The 22,944-nt window shown below is 40.1% G+C and overlaps 2 protein-coding genes and 1 non-coding gene across 4 annotated transcripts in view; 1 reads left to right on the forward strand and 2 right to left on the reverse strand.

Annotated features, from left to right (window-relative positions):
* Positions 1-193: 193 nt before the first annotated feature.
* Positions 194-5,941, reverse strand: MRPS18C (mitochondrial ribosomal protein S18C). 2 transcript variants are annotated; one of them, XM_008143597.3, is made up of 6 exons: positions 5,725-5,932; positions 4,881-4,933; positions 3,015-3,098; positions 1,003-1,060; positions 428-487; positions 194-347 (listed from the first exon to the last, which is right to left on the reverse strand). In XM_008143597.3, exons 1-6 carry the CDS (start codon positions 5,822-5,824, stop codon positions 271-273), a joined length of 432 nt encoding a protein of 143 aa, XP_008141819.2. In that variant the 5' UTR covers positions 5,825-5,932; the 3' UTR covers positions 194-270. The 2 variants fall into 2 exon arrangements, with proteins under 2 accessions (XP_008141819.2, XP_054583683.1); XM_054727708.1 differs by lacking the exons at positions 194-347; positions 1,003-1,060 and having other exon boundaries at positions 431-487; positions 5,725-5,941.
* A 231-nt stretch (positions 5,942-6,172) lies between these two features.
* HELQ (helicase, POLQ like) overlaps positions 6,173-22,944 on the forward strand; it is a 48,449-nt gene continuing 31,677 nt past the window's right edge. The window contains exons 1-7 of the mRNA XM_028148321.2: positions 6,173-6,427; positions 7,464-8,181; positions 12,067-12,245; positions 12,867-13,067; positions 13,508-13,580; positions 19,676-19,773; positions 20,903-21,001. Of these exons, the coding sequence (XP_028004122.2) occupies positions 6,236-6,427; positions 7,464-8,181; positions 12,067-12,245; positions 12,867-13,067; positions 13,508-13,580; positions 19,676-19,773; positions 20,903-21,001 (1,560 nt within the window). The 5' untranslated portion in view covers positions 6,173-6,235. The remainder of the gene's footprint in view (positions 6,428-7,463; positions 8,182-12,066; positions 12,246-12,866; positions 13,068-13,507; positions 13,581-19,675; positions 19,774-20,902; positions 21,002-22,944) is intronic.
* On the reverse strand, positions 12,600-12,706 carry LOC114232282 (U6 spliceosomal RNA). The gene has a single exon (XR_003618320.2). It is a non-coding gene; the product is annotated as a U6 spliceosomal RNA (small nuclear RNA).

Raw genomic sequence — 22,944 nt, forward strand, 5'->3', positions numbered from 1 at the left:
TTTTTTATTCATGTGTATGGAAATGTAATGAGTGTTAACACTTCAAATAACCTGGTTTTATTTAGTGAACACTCACTGGTATGGAACGTCTCACTTCACTCCTGAAACACTTTTTCTTCATAAAATTTCATATTAAGAGTTACAGCAATGACTTATAGTTTGATAAGATTTATTTTAGCCTACTAATTTTCTAAAGGTTATTAAATCTTATAGTTTGAGTCAACAACCATTTATTTTAAAATAAGTTTATTGATGATAACTTGATATAATTTACTCCCGATATTTGATGTTACAAATTTTAGGGTCTTTGAGATATGCAGGATCCTTGTATGTAACTGGCATAAATCCTGTAAAGAGACAATTAAGTTCTTCACAAAAGATAACAGCCAAAATTGATAAGCCCAAATAATTTTTCAAATTCTCTTACCCATTATTTGTGCTCTCTTAATAGCTTTTGTGATTTCTTTTTGTTTCTTCCCACAAAGACCTGTAAAAAATGCTTATTCATAAAAAAATACCAATATTCAAAATGCATAACAATTGTTTAAGTCAAGGGAGGATCGGAAAACCTGTAAAGAGCCAGACAGTAAATATCTTAAACTTTGCAGGCTGTTCAGTCTCTGTCATTACTTCTCAACTCTACTCTTAGTACACAAAGCAGCCAGCCACAGACACTACGTAAACTAAGCTATTTACAAAAATAAGTGACAGATCCAATTTGGCCTATGAGAAATAGGCCTCTGTTTAAATAATAGTCTAGGAGCGATTATAGTATACTCCAAAATACCAACACAATTTTTTAAACCCAAGTTTTCTACATGTCAGATTATGACTACCTCTGAGTATAAGACATATAAAATAGTACCCTTTTTGGACTAAGAAGCTTTCTTAAATACTAAGCTTTCTAATAGTGACTTATTTACTATTTGAAAATAAACATTTGCCAGTTTTCTTAAATAACAAAAGTAGATTTATAAGTTGCTATAAGAGAAAACAAAATACCTGTTATGTGCCTTCCATGAATGCATCCAGTAAATGGAGAAATAAACTGGGACAAAAGCTGTTTGAGTTTTATTTGGAGAGGAAGAAACAATTTATATTAGTACATGTATTATTCATTCTTGATTGTGTAGATTTCAAAAAGCATACCTCATGTCACCTTCAAGTTATGTAAAGGTTTATTAATAAATCTCAGACAAACTTCATAAAATATGAAATACTACCATGCTCATCCTATTGACAGGTCATCTTTTTAAGTAACTAAAGCAATTATTAAAGTTAACATCTCTTACTCAGTCTGTTCAAAATGTCTGTACAACAAATTAATGAGCATATTGTTTCAGCACTAAACCTGTTTTCTTTTTTAAACGTTTTTATTAATTTTAGAGAAAGGAAGAGAGAAACATCAATGTGAGAGAGAAACACCCATGGGCTGGCACCTGCACCTCCTACTGGGCATTGAGCCTACAACCTGGGCATGTGCCCTAGCTGGGAATTGAACCAGTGGCCTTTGGTGCATGGAACAACACTCAACCAACTGAACCACCCTGGCCAGGGCTAAAGCTGTTTTCTTGTTTATACAGATTATTTTCTAAAATACTCCTGCTTACAAAGAAATATTAAACATTTCACCTATCATGATAGACTGTCACATAATACAGACTATATTGAGGTCTTTAAGAGATATAGGTACATCGGGCCATTTGCTATAATTTTGTTTCATAAATTTAAATTCTTTAGCACTTTCCAGGTGCCAGGCAGTGTTCTTAGCATAATCCTCCTAATATGTTGCACTTATTTTTATTTTTTAATTGTTATGACTGTTATCTATACTAATAAAAGGGTAATATGCAAATTGGTCACAACACCCTCACAGTAACAACTGAATAGCAGGCTGCGTGGGGCGACCAGGCTGGCAGAGGGGGGCAGTGAGGGGCAGTGAGGGGTGACCAGGCCAGCAGAGGAGGCAGTGAAGGGCGATCAGGCCGGCAGAAGGGGAAAGTGAGGGGCGACTAGGCCAGCAGGGGAGGCAGTTAGGGTTGACCAGGCTGGCAGGGGGGGACGTGAGGGGCAACCAGGTTGGCGGGGGAGGAGGAGGTAGTGAGGGGAAACCAGGCCGGTGGGGGCAGCAGTGAGGGGCGACCAGGCTGGCAGAGCGGGGCAGTGAGGGGTGACCAGGCCGCCGGGGGGGGGGGGGGGGCCAGTTGGGGACGACCAGGCCAGCAGGGGCGCCAGTTGGGGGTGACCAGGCCAGCAGGGGGGGTGGGCAGTTATAGGCAATCAGGCTGGAAGGCAGAGGCAATTAGGGGTGATCAGGCTGACAGAGGGGGCAGTTAGGGGCAATCAGGAAGGCAGGCAGGTGAGCAGTTAGGAGCCAGCAGTCCCGGATTGTGAGAGGATGTCTAACTGCTGGTTTCAGCCCGATCCCAGGGGTCCTGGACTGAAGAGGGTCCAGGCTGGGCTGAGGGTCCAACCCCCCTCCCCAGCTCCCCCCTCCCCCCCCCCCCCCCCCCCCGTGCATGAATTTCGTGCCCCAGACCTCTAGTTTTTTTTATAATTCTTTATTGGTGAAAGTATTACATATGTCCCCTTTCCTAATACATGCATTTAAAATTTTTCTTGGTTTTTCTCCCTATAAGGCAGCTATCACTTTATACTATTGTCAGTATACTTAACTCCAACATCATTCTCTACCCCAGATTTGCCACTTAACTTGCCGAGAGCTGTAAAACAGATAAAGTTGTATTTGATATTGGTGGTGAGGTAGAGAGATCAACTTCTTCCAAACTACTCACCTCCATCAACTGAGAATTACTGCCATTGTGAGCTACTATTAGAATAAAATAGAGATGCTTTATACATAGAAATATAACCAGATTTGGGATTATGATGTTGCTAAAACAGTTGCCCCTCCATAAAGCCGGTTATAAAACTGACTTGATTCCCTTTAGTTAGGACTAATAAAAAAGCAAAATCCTAGAATCAAATATCATAGTGAAGTAAAAACATCTCACCTGTACATTCTTATAATCTACACGTTTTCCACACAAGACACACTTTTTAAGAGGCTCCTTATAAGGATTTTCTATTGGAACAGGCTAGGATTAAGGGAAAAGAATCTGGTTAAAAACTTTAATGCATTAATTTTGAATCTAAAAAACACTAAACCTTAAGGCTACCACATTTAAATCTATCCAAAGAGTTAGTTCTGCCTTTCTTACTGTGAAAAGGAATACAACATCTTGGCTTGTAAAAGAAAAAACAAGTACTTCTGAAAAGAATTCACCATTATAAAGATTTCAGTATGCTTTTCCATATTTTGTACAAGTGTTTTATTTTGGTTTAGTTTAGTTAAGGAGGAGTTAAGTCATGGATTCTAGGATAAAATACAGTCTTTGGAGGAAAAAGGGCTTATGGGAGAAACAAAATTAAATCTGTCCTAAGTGACTCCTCAAATGTTCTGCCCAAGTGACTAAAAATTCTTAAGATTTAAATTAAGAAAATCTAATGCACAACAGGTGTCATATGTAATGTCTAAATCCATCCCCATATTTCTCTATCAGATGTTTTATCACTATTGTTGTTTTAAAAAGACAATGCCCCATAGCTTACTATAATATAAGGTCCTTTGACTACCATTTTATGGCTCCCAGACTGCTTTATAAGTTTGTGTCAGCCTTTGGATTTCCTTTCTTCACTAACTATAATGCTTCTGTCACAATGCCTCCCTCCTACTATAAGTATAAGCAACTCCAGTCAAGAGATTCTTAATCTAGAAATAGCTTTAAAGTCCTCCAACTCCTGTAGTTGTATGTAAAATTTCAAATGAGTGGGACTGTGTGCCTTTTTCGTTCGTTTTCAAATGAGTGGGACTGTGTGCCTTTTTCGTTCGTTTTTTTAATTCTTGATTTAAAAAGGAGCTCTAGTAATTTCCTTCACTCTCTTGAGGTAGTTTGTGAATTGAATGATTAAGATAGAGGCTCAGGAGGACTAGAGTTCTTTGTTTTTTCCGAGTCCTCAAATGTTCTTAAACCAATTACATTCAGCTCACATGTAATGACTGACTATATTCCTTCCCTACACTGTACTATGTGCTTTGTATGGTCTGGCTAGTGTCAAATTATCTTTGCAAGTAGGAAGAAAACCTATACTGCCAAGTCCAACCCTAGTACTTAAATCCTATAAAAATACATCTACAGGATAGAAGAAAATTACATTTAATGTCCTCATATGAAACTTTAATTTTGATCTCTCATTTATTAAGACAACTGCCCTCCAAAATTGATGAATGGGGCAATAATAAAATCGAATTTGAAATGGGGAAGAGAGCCAACCTGTAAGTAAGCTTTGTATATAATGCCTTTGTGGATTATGTGCAATTATTCCATCCACCCAAACAACCTTTTTAAATTCCCAAATCACATATCCTTAAATTTAAGATCTAGGAAGAAAAATATGGTATTATAGAAGCCATAATTTTTTAAAAATGTATTTTTATTGATTTTTAGAGAGAGGAAGGGAAAAAGAGAAACACTGATGATCGATCGGTTTCCTCCCACATGCGCCTGGACTGAGGCTAGAAACCACAACCTGGGTATGTGCCCTGCGGGGAATCGACCCCGCCACCTTTTGGTGTACTGGACGATGCTCCAACCAACTAAGCCATGCCAACCAGGGCAGAAGCCATGCTTCATTTCTAGAAATCTAGGAATTCTCTTCAAAACTCAAGTGACTACTCATCAATGAATTATAATTTTCAAACTCAGACTAATGATTATTGATTGTATTGTCCCCCGGTTGAACTCTATTTGAATAGCTAAAATATAAGAATTTGGTCACATTTGCAAATGCCTTATAAAAAGGAAGAAAACAATTCTTACCAGGTCCTCATTGCTGGTTACCTGTTTGTACTGTGAACAACTTCTCCACAGCACTGCAAGTAAACAGAAACAGCAACAAACCAATTCTTTTTGTTAGCTGAGTAGCTAAAGACATTGCTTTATGGGGGCAAGATGAATCAAGGGACATAAGATCAAGGGACACCTGAATATAAAAGGTACGTAGGTTTTCTATTCATTATACTCACAATGATTGGACAAAAACCTCTAGATTTGAAGCAGTGTAAGACTTAATATGGATGTGCCTTCCAGGGCTTTGGAAAAAGGGTATATATACCCTTTCCCAGCCACACAATCTCTCATCTGCCCTCTGCGATATTTATTTTCCCTTCATCCCACGGTTAAAAACAGATTTTTAATGCAAATACTTGGGGAAGAAGCAACAGAGGGAAAATGTGTAACAGATAATAGTTACTGATAGAGAAGCACAGAAAAGATGAAAGTACAAAAAATTGTAGACTCGAGGGCCCCTCTCGCGATTTCGCCCTGATTTGGGATTCAGACCTCTGGAATTTGCTGCTGGATGACTGGAGACGTCCCTTCCTCACCAAGTTTACCCCGAGGTCTCAGGCAAGTCCCTGCCTCTTGTTAATAATCACCCCATTACCCTCCTCGTATGTTAAAAAAATAAAGTGTACTGGAAGACATCTCACGTCCCTTTCAGCTTTAAAATGCTAGTCATGGGCCATTACAGATTCCCAGGTAGGAGAAACGTCCACTGCCTGGAAAACGGCGGCGTTTACCTAGCAGTGGCCACTGCACCGACCTAACGAGGCTAGCGCGGCGGCTGCAGGGCTACCGCGAAGCAGAGGAGAGGAGACTTTACCCGATCGAGTTCCTGGGTTTGGGCAGCTGACGGCAGCCGTTAGGAAGCGCGTAAACTTTCTCCTCCCCGGAGCACTGCAAACAGCAACCACAGAAGCCATGGTTCCTCGGCCCTCTCTTCCCTTCCTCCTCCTAAGTCGTCCGCACAAGTCCTTTCCGGTGCTCCCGGGTTAGCGCGAGGACTCGCGCCAAAGGTTCCGCGAGCAAACGCCGGGGCCGGAGACCAGTGTTCACTGCGTTTGCGCAAAACCTTTACGCGCCCACCCCGGCCGCGCCGCAAGCCCGCGACACGTACGATTGGACGAGAGGAAGGTGGGCGCTGCTACGCTTGTGCCTCCACTTCCGGCCCGAGAGCAATTCATCTGTGGTCTTTCCCAAAGGTGGATGGAGGGAGAGGCGAGTGTCCTCGGCCTCTGTCGCTGCTGTTGCTCTGTCCTCCACTCACCCCTCCTCCGGGGTTTGGCGCCTGGGTCCCGGGGGACGGCCCTCGGGCAGGGCCCGCGGCCCCTGCCATGGATGAAGGAAGTTCCCGCATCCGCCGGCGGGTGTCTGTCCGCAAAAGGAACCGTCCTAGCCTAGAGATCCTTTTTGCCGCCCCCACCGCGGACGAGCTCCAGGCGGGCGAGGACAAGGAGGAGGAGGAAGAAGAGGAGATGGCAGCTGGAAGCCCGCGACGGAAAACTGTGGGCGTACAACCGGTCGAGGTACAGCCCCTCCAGATGCCCCCGAGTTCCTCGTCCCTTGTCCCACCTTAGGGCCCGTGATGCAAACCCAGGCCTCCTACTGCGCATACCCACTGAGAGAGGAGTGTGGGATCAGCTATGAAAGGCATGGAATTGGAAACTCTAAAATGGTGGCAGCGTCCTTCTCAGGTGCAAACAATTGACTAGTTATCCACTAGTCTTCGTGTGCTTACCTCAGTTCTGTTATTGTTCATTCTCACTTGTGAGGTATTGCCTTATTGTCCCCGTTTTTATATAGACGTGAAACGCAGACCCTGGACACACAAAAGTTGTTCACGCAGCGGATAAGTGGCTTGACTGAGACGCAGAGTTAGACTTCGAAGTTACTGCTGCTTCTGCTGGTCCAATAAAATCTACCAGTTATGAAGAGCAGACGAATTATATGCTGGGTACTTTCTTAAGCTAGTTACATTTACAGCAGAAATCAGGCCCCGAGAAGTTAAGAAATGACACTTCTGGCTCCGAGTCCTCTGTTTTTAACCACTACACTGTAGTGCCGCCTCCGAGTTTACATCTCTTCTGTTTAGTAGACCACTGTAAGTCAGTCTGCAGACTCTCCCTCTCAATTCCAAATTCCTAGGGACAAGCTTGGAGTGTCCAGGAGTACAAGCATGGTTTTGTTAAAGGCCACTCTCTAGATTAGAGTCTGGGAGGGCAGGGATAGTGCAGTATCAGGACTTCCAGTCGGATGACATCCCAATAGATGTCTACCAGCCTTGCTACCTACCGCTTGAAGGATTTCGTGTTGGCTTAAGAATTAGGATCCCAGCATCATCATGCAACAAGAGTGCAGTTTAGGCAAGTCGCTTACCCTCTCTAGGCCTCCATTTCTCTATCTGTAAAATGGGATGATAATATATATTTCACAGGGTGATTTACATTTAGCTCTGTGATCTGTATGTGACCATTTAATTATATACTTGGTTTAGCCCTAGGCTGGAACTTTTATTCTTACTAAAGCTAGAATTGACCATAAATATTTTTGTTTTCTTTCCAGAATAATGATAGTGAAGAGGACATGTTTGGTGACTATGATAGCTTTGCTGAAAATTCTCTTATAGCTCAAGTTGATGACCTGGAACAAAAATATATGCAACTTCCTGAAAATAGGAAGCATGATACAGACCTTGCCACCGAAGATCTTTGTTCAGAAAACATCAGACATAACCAGCTCAGCATTACTACTATAGGCAGCTTTACTGAATTAAAAACAGATGAGCACACAAAAAACCAGAGCGGGCATGAAGATGTCTCTATTGAACCTGGAGCTGATCTTTTGTATGAATTGCCTTCTTCACAGGTTTTATACTTTGAAAATTTGCAGAACTCTTCAGATGAATTGGGCAATCAGTCTACTAAAGAGAGGGATTGGAACTCATCCTCTCACAAGACTATGAATGAGGAATTGCCCCAAAATAGCATAGAGCAACCCCAGCAAAATGATGAATTCTCTTCTAAAGTCAGAACTAGTTCAGATGTGAATAGGAGAAAAAGTCTTAAAGATCATCTAAAAAGTGCCATGACTGTCAATGCAAAGGCCCAAATACCAATATTTTCTAGGACTAAACAGCTCAAAGAGACTCACCTGTCTGAAGAAATTAATGTTGCTAAGAAAACAATTGAGTCATCATCAGATGATGTTGGTCCTTTTTATTCATTACCCAGCAAAGTGAGAGACCTTTATGTTCAGTTCAAAGGAATTGAAAAATTATATGGTAATGCATTTTGCTGGAATGAAAAAAATGTTGCCACCATTACCATAGTATTAGTGCAAATCAATAGAACGGAGATTCTTCCATGGTCATACGTTGCATCTTAAAAACAAATCAAAGTATCAGTCCTCTCTCAGCCTATCCCAATTGTGCTACTGCTGAACCTCTTTCCTTCCCTTTGTGGTCACACTTCTCAAACTTACTATCCTTGCTGTCTCCCTTTCCTCACCTCAAATAATTCCCAACCCACTCCAACTCCTGAGTTCTAAGTGCTCACTTAAGATATAATGACTAGGTTGTCTAAACCCAATAATATCTTTAGTTCTTCGCTTTCCTGACTTCTCAGTAGGAAAAGTTCTTCGCTTGCCTGACACAGTTGTCCAGATCCTTTTTGAAACACTTCTTTCTTGATTTCTTGACATCCCACTCCTGTTTTGTTTTGGTTTTCTAACTGTCCAGCTGCTCCTCATTTTTCTTACCTGGTTCTTCCTTGGCTGGCTCTGTCTTCTATACCAAAACTTGTTGAATTCCTTTGAATACTGAGATGTCTTGAGTGAAATGTGTAGTAGTAATACCACTGATTAAAACTAAACATCTTTAAAGAAGGCTGAAAAGACTAAAGTGCAAAGAATATTAATGTCTCATGTAATGTTTTTTAAAAAATCCTAGATTCTTGCCTATATTTCAAATATGTGTTATTTTAGACAAAGAAGGTACACTTGCTGCCATTCTGGAATATTAGCCTATCAACCAATCACTGCATACGTATTTATGAAACTCCTATATTAGTGTCTTAAGAACAATATGAAAACATGGTTTCTCTTCTCAGGAAGAAGACAATTAGGTTCAAGAAGTAGGACTACAGGGAAAAAAGTCTAATATAAGATTATAGGAGTCTAATAAATCCTAAATTGTGAGATTTGTAGTTAAGAGCTAATGGTGTGTATTGCTCTTAAAGGATATATTAACTTTCTTTGCTTTTCTCCTAATACCTTGTCCTTTATTTAATCTGCATCTCCTATCAGAATGAGTACCCTGAGGACAGGGCTCTATCTAATTCACCTTTTTCTTATATAACTAGCACTATACCTGGTACATCCTGTTAGGTTCTCAACTGCTGGGTGTTGTCGGCCTATTTATTCTGGCCCTGTCACTTAAACAAGTTTAGTACGCTGAGCCTTAGTTTCTGATCTATTAAAAAGGGATGATGATGATAATAAAAGTAATTGTTTTACAGGTTATATTCTGTGTGAAGGACATGCCAAATTAGACTTTAATAATGATAATCAGTAATTAGTAGTTTTAAAGTATGAACTTTGGTAAATAACTTTTTAAATCTTTTTACTTGTAAATTTAGCTTAATGAAATGACCAATTAAAAAAATAATTATGTGTGCTAAAGCAGTGATTCTCAAAGTGGAGTTCTTAGATCCCAGCATCAGCATTACCTATAAACTTGAAATGTGCATTCAGGACCCAGCTCGACCTCCTGTATCAGAACCTCTGGGGGCAAGCCTGGCAGTCTGCTTTAATAAGCCCTCCTGGGTAGTCTGATGTGCCTAAAGTTTGAGAACCACTGAGCTAGAGAAGCTCAACTTTATACAGGGGCTGGCGAAAATAGATTTACAGTTGCAATACAAATCCTATATAATAAAAGCTAATATGCAAATCGACTGAATGGTGGAATGACAGGTCTCTATGACATGCACTGACCACCAGGGGGCAGACACTCAATGCAGGAGCTGACCTCTGGTGGTCAGTGCACTCCCACAGAGGGAGCACCACTCGGCCAGAAGTCAAGCTCACATCTGATGAGTGCAGTGGTGGTGGTGGCAGGAGCCTCTCCTGCCTCCACGGCAGTGCTAAGGATGTCCAACTGACATGGGGAGCGGGCCTAAGCCATCAGTTGGACATCCCCCGAGGGCTCCCGGACTGTGAGAGGGCACAGGCCAGGCTGAGGGACCCCCCACACACACACCTGAGTGCATGATTTTCGTGCACCAGGCCTCTAGTAATACAATAATTTATAAGTGATAATGCAAGAATAATGTGTTTTCTGCATTCAAAACAACCTACTTTTGCACATCCCATAGTGTAGTGGTTGCTTTTTTATCATGGAATTATATGCTTGATGTATTTTGCATAAATATTGAGAAATAAGTATAATTTAAAGTTTTTTTTATTTTAAATATCATCTGAGGATATGTTTTTTATTGACTTGAGAGAGAGAGAGAGAGAAACATTGATTAGTTGCCTCCTGAAGACACCTGACCAGGAATGGAACCTGCAACCTAGGTATGTGTCCTGACTAGGAATCAGACCACAACCTTTTGGTGTAGGGCACAGCGCTCCAACCAACTGAGCCACTGGGCCAGGGCTATAACTTACTTTTATAATGTTTGAAGATAAAGAATATTCCTAAATATTTATGATTTTGGTCATTTTATACTTTAAAAATCTGAGTTGGATAAAATGTGGCTATGGTCAAGTTGTATTATCGCACATGAACATCTGCAGATTGGTAACTAATGGGTGATACCAGTCTTGACTTTAAAAAAAATTATTTTAAGTATTAAATTTAAGGACTTTTAAAAAATTGTAAATCTTTTTTCCTGAAATATTTTAAAGTAAAAAAGGTACAGTTATTTGCAAATTTTTAGTTATCACCAAAAAATGCACAATAAGTCATCTGTAATTGCCATTCATGTATAATTATTTTAATACCTCTGTAATATATCCTGTTAATCATTTTTAAATTTATTCCCTCATTTTCAAGATGCAAAGAATTACATCATATAATTGTGCAAAATTCATTCTACCTTTGTCCCCCAATGCCTTTTTTTGTTATATATAAACAATGCCATGATGAGCATCCTGCACATAATCTTTATATGCCCCTTTATTTCTATGGGTGTAGAGTTCTAGAAGTATTACTAGTAATACTACTAGATCAAAAACAACGTGCAATTTTATTTTTGATACTGCTAAATTGCTTTTCAAAAATATTGTAGTAATTTATGCTCTCATAAACCATACTTTGCTCAGCTGGATTTTATATTAGTGGCCCTTTCATTTATTTTTGCGAAACCCAGTAGGTAACAGTTAAACATCTTTTTATGTATTTATTAATCATTTGCATTTCTCCCTACAGTGAAATGTTTTGAATATCTTTTCTTATTTTTCTAGTGATAAAACACTGGTGCACCGTCTGAAAACTTCTGATGATCCACATTGTTAAATTATCCTACAAAGTAGTTATACTAGTTTCCACACCATGTTTTGGATCTGACATGATGCTTTTCATGAATGCTACCTTGCTAAGTTGTGGAAACATTAGATGTGCCAATTAATAATCCATCTTTTATGGCTTAAACTACCAGTTTAAACTGGTATTCAGGCCATTCCAAGTTCAGCTCCCCATGAGAGCTAAATAGTCCGTGGTTTGTACAAAACCTCATACATTTTTTTCCTTCTATTTCTCTAAGATGGTGTTTGGATGAATGAAAAAGGGAAACTTACACAGTCTCCTTGCAGAACGTAAGAGGAAAGCCTTAGAATTCACACAGATCATGTACTGTCCTCTGATGTCCCAGATGATGTCTCTTGTCCAGCAGGCACTGCCTGCCATGCTGGGATCTTAGACCTAAGTTTGCAGCTGGCGAGTAGGAGAGCTAGATGCTCATCCCACTGACTGGGCCTGAATTAGAATTAGACTCACTAGCTGTGCACATTACACATTGGGGATTTTTGACATTTAACATTGATGTATAGTTACATTTATTATAAGAAAATTGCTACAAAATGTCAGATTTTATATTTTCTTCTTAGAAAACTTTCCAAGATTGAGACTGTATTAAGGGAAAATAATGCTTTTGTTTTAATTCCACAGAATGGCAACATACTTGCTTAACCTTGAATTCTGTGCAAGAAAGAAAAAATTTAATATATTCCTTGCCAACTAGTGGTGGAAAAACCCTCGTGGCTGAGATTTTAATGCTACAAGAACTGCTTTGCCGGCGCAAAGATGTTTTAATGATCCTACCATATGTGGCAATTGTCCAAGAAAAGGTGTGATTTTTTTTAAACAAGTGGTATTTGCTAATGCTATTTTAACATTAAGTAACTTTTTATTGACTGAAAAGAGATTTCTATTAATGATGAGGAATTAATATTTTTAGAATGTTAAAAGCAGTATGGAGTACTGAACTGAAAATCTTTTCTGATCTAAACTGGTGGATTAAACTTCATCATAAATGTTCTACTGATATTTAGCTTGCTTTCAATTATTTTATCAAAATAAATAAGTTACTCTGATTTTTTAACATCAGAGGAGACAATTGAAATTGATTTTCTCATTTATTATGTAGTTTAAAACTTGTCTTCATTTTGCAAATACCAACATTAATTGGGATGTTGTTGTTTTTTAATATGGAGCACTGCACAAATTTCCATGTCATCCTTGCACGGGGGCCATGCTAATCTTCTCTGTATTGTTCCAGTTTTAATGTAAGTGCTACCAAAGTGAGCACTAATTGTGACATTTCTTAGATGTTTATGTCTTATCTGTGACCATGTTCCCATTGATTGGTATCAAACACAATTTTAGATTTTTTTAAAATCCCCATGAGCACTTAATAATTAAAGTCCTTATTTATCTGTTTCATCTGTTTATTTTAACTAATATTCTAGATTTCAGGTTTGTCAAGCTTTGGTATAGAACTGGGTTTCTTTGTTGAAGAATATGCCGGAAGCAAAGGAAAATTTCCTCCAATTAAAAGAAGGGAAAAGAAATCACTATACATCGCCACTATTGAAAAAGGACATGGTCTGGTCAACTCCTTGATTGAAACTGGAAGGATTAGCAGTCTGGGTCTGGTTGTTGTAGATGAGGTGGGTTACTACTTTTGTAATTTATCAATATTTTTATTATACTAACAGTATTATGTGGATCCACTTAGCACCTGTATGAGAATAAATAATTTGTTTTAATATATAGACAGGACAGATGAAAACATTTCATGCTTGATAATCTTAAATTCAGTTTTGTTTCAAGTGTTTCTTGAAGAGTGAATGTGTGTGTGTGTGTGTGTGTGTGTGTGTGTGTTCAATTTTGTAATAGTTCTTATGAATTCCAGATGTGTCAAGATGTTGTCCGCAAACCTCATTAACTTAAAATATTAGTAAAATAATGCATATGTACTCTAGTTGCTATATCTAAAATGCTTAAGAGTTATAAAGCAAAGATTACTTTATTTCATATAAGATGTGCATATTTTATATAGGCGTTATATCCAGATTTACTTTTCTCCCTTTTTTAAAAAAATCTCAAGTTGCACATGATTGCTGAAGGAAGCCGTGGGGCTGTACTGGAAATGACCCTAGCAAAAATCCTCTACACTAGTAGTAAGTATTTTTCCAAATGGGTTACTAATTGATTTATGATCAAGAGATCTATAAAAGACTTATTTCTATTACTAGCTAAACTATGTAGCCTAGAGTAAGATACGTAAGCTTTCTGCCTTAAATTGTGATTTCTAAGGTAAGCGTATACATTTTTGTTGGAAGAGTGGATGAATGAGGATAATTGTTAAGATAAATGAAAGTAACATGTGAGGACATCCCTGTCATTATCTTTCATTTACTAGCTATGTGTGCATAAGCAGATGACACAACCTCTCTGTTTCTTCATCTGTAAAATGGGAATAGTAATGGTACTGACCTGATGGGATTGTTGTGAGGATTATGAGTTAGCACATGTGAAGCATTCAGCAATGCTCAGCACACAGCACTCAGTAAGAGCTGCTGCTGCCTCCACCTTCAGTATCATCATCATACCAATAATGCAGTATATTCCAGTAGTCACTTTAAGGAGCTCTTTTGCAACATCAGATAGTCTTCAAATGTACATGAAATATTTATTCTAAAGGTCTTCTCTACTATTGAATGATATGCTATTGCAATACCTTAGTTTCTATATGCAAAAATTATTAATTGTAAAGGTCAAACTTTAGAATTATTTAAAAAAATTTTAATAGCAGTGGTATTTAGACATATTGTAGCACTTTATAATCGTTCATTAAAAAAATATTTATTGAATACATGCCAGGCACTATTTTAAGTGCTAAGGATACAACAGTGAATAAAACAAAGTCCCTACCTTCATCAAACATATTTTATTTTATTATTTTTATTTTTTTAATAAATCTTTATTGTTCAGATTATTACAATTGTTCCTCTTTTTTTCCCCCCCATAGCTCCCCTCCACCCAGTTCCCACCCCACCCTCTGCCCTTACCCCACCCCCACTGTCCTCATCCATACGTGTACGATTTTTGTCCAGTCTCTTCCCGCACCCCCCGCATCCCTTTCCCCCGAGAATTGTCAGTTCACTCCCTTTCTATGCCCCTGATTCTATTATATTCACCAGTTTATTCTGTTCATCGGATTTTTTATTCACTTGATTATTAGATTCACTTTTGATAGATATGTATTTGTTCATAATTTTTATCTTTACCTTTTTCTTCTTCTTCCTCTTCTTAAAGAACACCTTTCAGCATTTCATATAATACTGGTTTGGCGGTGATGAACTCCTTTAGCTTTTTCTTATCTGTGAAGCTCTTTATCTGACCTTCAATTCTGAATGATAGCTTTGCTTGGTAGAGTCATCTTGGTTGTAGGTTCTTGGTATGCATAACTTTGAATATTTCTTGTCACTCCCGTCTGGCCTGCATAGTTTCTGTTGAGAAATCAGCTGACAATCGTATGGGTGCTCCCTTGTAGGTGACTAACCGGTTTTCTCTTGCTGCTTTTAATATTCTCTCTTTGTTTTTTGCTCTTGGCCTTTTAATTATGATGTGTCTTGGTGTGGTCCTCTTTGAATTCCTCTTGTTTGGGGTTCTCTGCTTCCTGGATTTGTAAGTCTATTTCTTTCACCAGGTGGGGGAAGTTTTCGGTCATTATTTCTTCAAATAGGTTTTCAGTATCTTGCTCTCTCTCTTCTTCTGGCACCCCCATAATTCAGATGTTGGTACGCTTGAAGTTGTCCCAGAGGCTCCTTACACTATCTTCATATTTTTGGATTCTTTTTGCTTTTTGCTTTCTGGTTGGGTGTTTTTTGCTTCTTTGTATTTCAAATCTTTGACTTGATTCTTGCAATCCTCTAGTCTGCTTTTGGGTCTCTGTATATTATTTTTTATTTCAGTCAGTGTATGCTTAATTTCTAGTTGGTCCTTTTTCATATCCTCAAGGGTCTCACTAAATTTATCGACCTTTTCTAGAAAATTCTTGAAAAACCTTATAACCATGGTTTTGAACTCTACATCCAGTCATTTGCTTTCTTCCATTTCTTTCATTTGTGACCTGTTTCTTTGTCTCCGCATTTTGGCTGCTCCCCTGAGTTGATAGAGTGGCTTTGTGTGCTAGGTGTCCTATAGGGCCCAGTGACTCAGCCTCCCCAGTTACCTGAGGTGGACACTTTTGGTGCACCCCTTTGTGGGCTGTGTGCACAGTCTTGTTGTAGTTAAGCCTTGACTGTTGTTCGTATCACTGGGAGGAATTGACCTGCAGGCCAATTGGCTGTGAGGATCAGCTGTGTCTACGATGGGAGAACTTCTGTGCTGGAGACACCCTTATGAGGCAAGACTTGCTTCAGTGGGGCTTTGGTGCTCACTGAGTCTGCCTCCTGAGTGTGTCCCTTATGGATCTGAGGAGTTGTAATCAGGATGGTCCTGTTCTGACCCCTGGGTACACTGGTTCTTGGATTTCCAAAAGGTGGTAATTTAGCCTCTGCCTGAGGCCACCCAGCAAGAGCTGTGGAGAGATCGGCAGATTCTTCTTCTTTGTTTGGGTTTTGGAGGTGCCCAGATGAGGCCCAGCTGTGAAGCAATGCAAGCTGCTGTGGGGCCTTGGGCCTTCCTTTGGATGTTCTGTGTCTCTCTGACTCAGCTGAGGTTTGTTAGGTAAGTTTAGATTTCAAGGGACCAGGTCATTCATATGCAAAAGCCTCTGCACACAGGTGGGGTAGGGCAGAGTCTCAGGGCGGAGCAAACAGCAATGGCTTCCCATCAGCCCTGCCCTAATAGGCCCCCAGATCTCAGTGTCCCTTGGTAATCACTGCAAGCACCTCTGAGAGAAAGCCGCCCTCGAGTTCCACCCAGTGCCAGACAGTCCAGTTTCTCCCCATATCAGTCTGGATCCCCAGAGTCTCGCCCGGAACTGGAGTTCAGAGCAGTCGGGAGCTTTTGTCTCCCTCCCACTTGAAAAAGACAGTTGCATACTCAGTTGCTAGCCCTCTCTGCTCACGCTTGCGCCACTCGGTACCTCTGCCTTTACTTCCACAGCTCCTCTGAGTCTCAGTGTGCTTTTCTCTTTCCTTCTAGTTGTAGAATTTCCACTCAGCCAGCCTTCTTGTGGTTCTGGATGATGTCCGTTTTGTCTTTTAGTTGTAGTTTTGATGTTGTTGTGCGAGGCAGCAGTTCAGGTGTTTATCTATGCCGCCATCTTGATTTCTCTCCATCAAAGATATTTTAATGAAATAAAATAAGCAGATAAACAAGAAAACATGGTGTGTGAAATCTTAAGTTCTATAGGAAAATATAAAGCAGAGAAAGAGAATGTTCACCTACTTGTCAAATCTAGTGTACACTGACTGTCCTTGTCTCAATTTTACTTCAGCATTTGACTGTTTATCATTCTTTTTTCCTTTGAGTGCTGCTACATGATTCTCTTTTGGGTTTCCTACCATTTCTGTGTAAGTGGGATCCTGTGTTAGCATGGAAAGATAGCATAGCATGATGGCTGAAGATAAACTCTGGAACTAAATTCAAATTCTGGCTCATTTTTAAAAAATCTTTATTGTTGAAAGTATTAGAGATATTCCCTTTTTTCCCCCATTAACCCCGTCTAGCCTGCTCCCACCCCAGACCTTTACCACACTATTATCTGTGACCATGGGTTACACTTACATGCATACAAGTGCTTTAGTTAATCTCTTCCTGCCCATCCACCCACCCCCGACTAAATTCTGGATCATTTTTAACTACATACATGACCTTGGGCAAGCTATAGTAACTGTGCTTCTGTTTCCTTATGCCTCAAAAATGGATGATAGTAATAGAACCTTCTCACTGAATTCCTGTAAAGATGGAATGAGTTCTTTGTAAAGCATCTAGCATAGTACCTGTACATAATGGACATGTGTTTGCTATCTATCTATCTATCTATCTATCTATCTATCTATCTATCTAAGCTTAAGCAACCAAACGACTGGAAGGACCAGTCAACCAGTCGCTATGACGTGAATTGACCACCAGGGGGTAGACACTCAACGCATGAGCTTCCCCCTGGTGGTCAGTGCACTCCCACAGCCAACCTCCCTCAGCCGGCCAACCTACTGCAGCCCAGATTGGCCAATCACAGGTCAGGCCGAGGGATCCCACCCGTGCACTGGGCCTCTAGTTGATATTTATCTTTCTATCACCAGTGCTTTATACTTAATAGATATTTAAATGTAATGAACCTCTTTAGTTTTTCCTTCTTGTGACACCTCATTCTAAGCATGTTCATTATATACATTGGTGTTACCATAGATTCATCTTAGGCTCTTCTCTTATTCCCTTCTTCATACAGTTTCTGCTAATTCTCATCCACACTCATGACTTCAAGTGCTTCCTGTGTGGTGATGGCTCCCCCTCTGTATTTCCAGCTTATGGGTCTCTTCTGAGTAATATCATCTGCCAGCTGGACACTTCTACTTGAATATCCTGTGAACAGCTCAGGTTCACCATGTCCAAGTCTACCTCGTTTCCTTCACACCCATTCTTCAGTCTGAATTTCCTGCCACTATTTGTCAGCCAGCCAAGCCAGAATCTTACAGTCTTCACTGTTGTACATTCTGTCAGCAACCAAATCCTATCTGGTCCATCTCATAAATATATTTTTAAGTTTTCTCCCTCCTGTCCTTCTTTACTACTAAATCTTTAGCTTAATGCCTCATTCTTTCTTACTTAGATTACTATAGAAAGCTCTCTCATCTGCCTTCAGTCTTGATCACTGCCATCCACTGCACCAAATCCATCTTCTCTAGTGCAGTTAGAATGATATTTCCCAAATGCAAATCCCATTAGTTTATTTTACTGTTTACAGTCCTTCATAGCTTCTCTTTGTTTCTACATCAATCCCAAATTTCTTAGCACAGCCTTCCTTGATTTGGCCACGTGCTCACTTCTTCAGCTTCATAGTCCACCTTAATGGAGTAGGAAGGGATAACATTCCTCTTTCAGATACTACTTTGTGTATAAAATTCAAGACAGAACACAGCAGCAATGAAGTAGCATTTGCTAAGACTTCTGTGGGTTTATTTTGGATCCAATAGCTGGTCTGTGGAAAGCAGCAATTTTGAGCTGTCCAGGAGGTCATGCAGCTTTATGAGTTTCACTCCACCTTTATTTTAAAGTAAATTTAATCTGATAGCAAGATCACATAAAGAACTTTTCATGTGGCAAGAGTTCATCCCCCATTCAGTCCTGCATCCTACACTGTACATCTGTAGATAGCTGAACCTGTGGAACCTGTCATAACTCTTCATAATGACGGTCCAGATAGTCATCAACACATATTTTTATACTCATTATTGTTGTTTAGAAGTCTTAATAAAGATCCTACTTCTTGATACGGGAAGAGTTTCATTCTTTAATTGCCAGATTAATAATTTGATAATATATTCCTGTTTTTCTTTCCTTCCCCCACCCCTTTCCCAAATTACTCAGGAAAAATTTAGAACCAAAAAATGTTGCTAAAATTACTATTATGATATAACTAGAGGCCCAGTGCATGAAATTTGTGCACGGTGCGGGGGAGTCCCCTCAGCCCAGCCTGCACCCTCTCCAATCCGGGACATCCCTCTCACAATCTGGGACCGCTGGCTCCTAACTGCTCACCTGCCTGACTGCCTGATCACCCTTAACCCCCCCCCCCCACCGGCCTGATTGCCCCTTACTGCCCCCCCTCCCCCGCCAGCCTGGTCGCCCCCAACTGCCCCCCTCTGCCTGCCTGGTCGCCCCTAACTGCCCTCCCCCCCTGCTGGCCTTGTCACCCCTCACTGCCCCCCCTTCCAGCCTGGTTGCCCCCAACTGCTCCCCTGATGACCTGGTTGCCCCCAACTGCGCCCCTGAAGGCCTGGTTACTCCCAACTTCCCCCCCCCCTCCGCTGGCCTGGTCGCCCCCAACTACCCCCCTGCTAGCCTGGTTGCTCCATGCAGCCTGCTGTTTAGTCATTTGGTCGTCCCTCACTAACTCCCCTGCTGGCCTGGTCGCCACACGCAGCCTGCTGTTCAGTCATTTGGTCATCCCTCACTGAACTCCCTGCTGGCCTTGTTGCCCCATGCAGCCTGCTGTTCAGTCATCCTTCCAGTTGTTTCAGTCGTGACGGCCCTTGGCTTTTTATATATTAGGATAAATAATAAAATTTTTTCAGTACTTTGGTGTTTTTGTTTTTTTTAGAAACAACTCAAATTATTGGTATGAGTGCAACTTTGAACAATGTTGGAGACCTGCAAGAATTCCTTCAAGCAGAATATTACACCAGTCAGTTCAGGCCAGTATGTACCTGAAGTTTGCACTGTAGTGATTTGTTATGTATCATCTTACTTAGAAACAAAAGTAGCAAATGTACCATATAAAAAAATTTTATAGAGTAGTGAAGGGCCATAATTCCACTCACCATGGCTATATGCTAATGAGAATTTATAGAGAATGTAAACTCTGTGGGGTCAGGGATCTTGGGTTGGGTTACAACTGTATCTGCAGCACCTGGAATAGTGACTGGACTAAATATTCAATAATGAATATTTATTGAATGAAATTTTCCATACACATTCTATTTGTCCACTTCTTATTCTATAAGGTAAAAATTTTCATTCAGTCAAAATTTAGTGATTTATGTTTTGAACTATTAGCACATTAAAAAAGTTATCTTAAAAGTTAAAATATTTACACTTGGTGGTTATAATGTTTTTTAAATAAATACAGGTTTCACATAGATTTAAATTTAAACTCCCCAATAATAGTATTCCCAAAATGCTTGAAGAAAGTAAATAAATGTATCTGTCTGCAGTACTAGTGTGCATGTTCTGTCTCTGAATGGGTTTTTAGAAAATGATTTTTAAGAATTGCCAAGTTTTAATTTGAAGTTTTTATATTTGCATCATATATGAAAAATTTGAAAGATATTTCATTACCTTAATTGTCAAATTAGGTGCTATTCTTTTGAAAATGTAATGAACTATATTTACAAACTTTTTGTCTACAAATACTTAAATTAAAAATAATGTGGTAGTTAGATTGAAAACTGATGACTAATGAAACAGAAAGTGTTAGATCTTGAGGAATAACACAAATAACTCCTTAATAAAAGATAAAGAGTGTGAACATTTAATCATTTGTACTTCTTGTGAAAAATAAGGAAGTGTTTGGTTTCTGTTTAGATATGTAGCTATTCAATTCAAAAGTATATTTTAAGGATATTAATCCCTATTTTTACTTACGAGCAAAAAGAGACTTAAAAAAAAGAAATGGTAAAGAAAGTACTTTTAAGTTTTTTTACATACAGACCATAGAAAAACTAAAATATTTGTATAGGTATTTTTTACAACATATTTTACAAAATTTGTAACTCTGAAAAAAGGAATTTGTATGTGTTATTAATTGCAAATGTCCCTTTAATTTAAGGTTGAATTAAAAGAATATCTGAAAATAAATGATGCAATATATGAGGTTGACAGCAAAGCTGAAAATGGCATGACTTTTTCACGTCTCCTTAATTATAAGGTAATGTTAATAACCCCTGAACCCTAGATTCCCAGACTTTGTGCCCAGTGCCCTGGGGCACCACAGAGCATTCACATGAGTCCCATGGAATATTTTAATATATATTTTATTGATTTTTTACAGAGAGGAAGAGAGAGGGATAGAGAGTTAGAAACATCGATGAGAGAGAAACATCGATCAGCTGCCTCTTGCACACCCCCTACTGGGGATGTGCCCACAACCAAGGTACATGCCTTGACTGGAATCGAACCCGGGACCCTTGAGTCCGCAGGCCGACGCTCTATCCACTGAGCCAAACCGGTTTCGGCCCCATGGAATATTTTAAATTTTTAAGAGAAACCTCTGATGCTTGAAATCTCTTGGACACCATACAGACTACTGGTTCAAGGTAGTTATTTTCTATTTTCAACATTAGATAACACTACATTCCTTTCTATAATATCAAATCTTTGTGAAGACGGTTTTTTTTGCAGTTACTATAAGCAAAAACCATGTGAAAATCAATATGGGACAGGAAATAAGGGTGATAAGTACAATTCCAAGCTTCAGAATACTGCAGTGTCCAGCTGTTCACACATCCCATTAGTGGGCCATTGTGGTTATTTAAGGTTTCCATACACATTTTTTAAAAACCTCAGAGGGATGGCAGGGGAAGGTGGGGATGGGGGGAAAGAGATCAACCAATGAACTCGTATATGTATATGCATAACTCATAGACACAGACAATAGGGTGGTGAAGGCCTGGGGGGATGGAGGGGAATGGGAGAGATCAATGGGATAAAAAAGGGGACATATGTAATACTCTCAACAATAAAGATTAAAAATATATATATATACTAGTATATGTATGTGTGTGTATTGACTTCAGAGAGGAAGGGAGAGGGAGAAAGGGATAGAAACATCAATGATGAGAAAGAATCATTGCTCAGCTACCTCATGCATGCCCCCAGAAGAGATTGAGCCTGCATCCCAGGCATGTGCCCTAATCAGGAATTGAACTGTGACCTCCTGGTGCATAGGTCAATGTTCAACCTCTGAGCCATACCCGCAGACTAAACATTTTTTTTTATTCACCTGACTAGGGGCCCGGTGCACGAAATTCGTGCACTGGGGGGTCCCTCAGCCCAACCTGCCCCCTCTCACATACTGGGAGCCCTCAGGGGATGTCCTACTGATGGTTTAGGCCCGATCCCCAAGGGAAGCAGGCCTAAACCACAGTCTGGCCTCCCTTTGTGGGAGGCAACCAGGCTGTTCAGGGGAAGGCACCAACCCCATCACCCTGCTGCTGCAGCCACTGCCAGTCACCACAGCCACCAAAGTGTTTTCATCAACACAATTCCAGTCCCTTCACCAAGAAAAAATGACAACTTTCTTTAGGCATTTTCAAGATGTGTCTTTCATAGGATATGCATTTCTTTCTTTCTTTTTTTTTTTTTATCCTCGTCTAAGGATATGTTTCCATTGACTTTTAGAGAATGTAGAAGAGAAAGGGAAAGACAGAGAGAAACATCAAAGTGAGAGGAACACTTTGATTGGTTGCCTCCTGCATGAGCCCTGATCTGGGCCCCGGCCAGGGAGGAGCCTGCAACTTAGGTACATGCCCTTGATCAGAATCAACCCAGACCCTGCTGTGGGCAGGCCGAGGCTCTATCCACTGAGTCAAATTGGCTAGGGCAGGATATGACATTTCTTAGCCCTCCAGCAGCGGACCTTCATTTTTTTCTCCAGAAGTGTGGTGGAAAAACCCTAGATCACCTTTTTGGATTCTTATTACCCAAATTACTAAGAATATTACCAGTGGCATACAGGAAGCTTAGCCAATGGGCAGTCAGAAAAGGTGTTTCCTCTATAGTTCACACCAATCACCGGCTGTGCCCTGCCCAGGCCTAAAGCCTCTGGCCAAAGCTTTAGGCCTGGGAAGGGGACCTCCAGCTCCCTGTGAT

The sequence above is a fragment of the Eptesicus fuscus genome, chromosome 2 (assembly GCF_027574615.1).
Source record: "Eptesicus fuscus isolate TK198812 chromosome 2, DD_ASM_mEF_20220401, whole genome shotgun sequence".
Classification (NCBI taxonomy): Eukaryota; Metazoa; Chordata; class Mammalia; order Chiroptera; family Vespertilionidae; genus Eptesicus; species Eptesicus fuscus.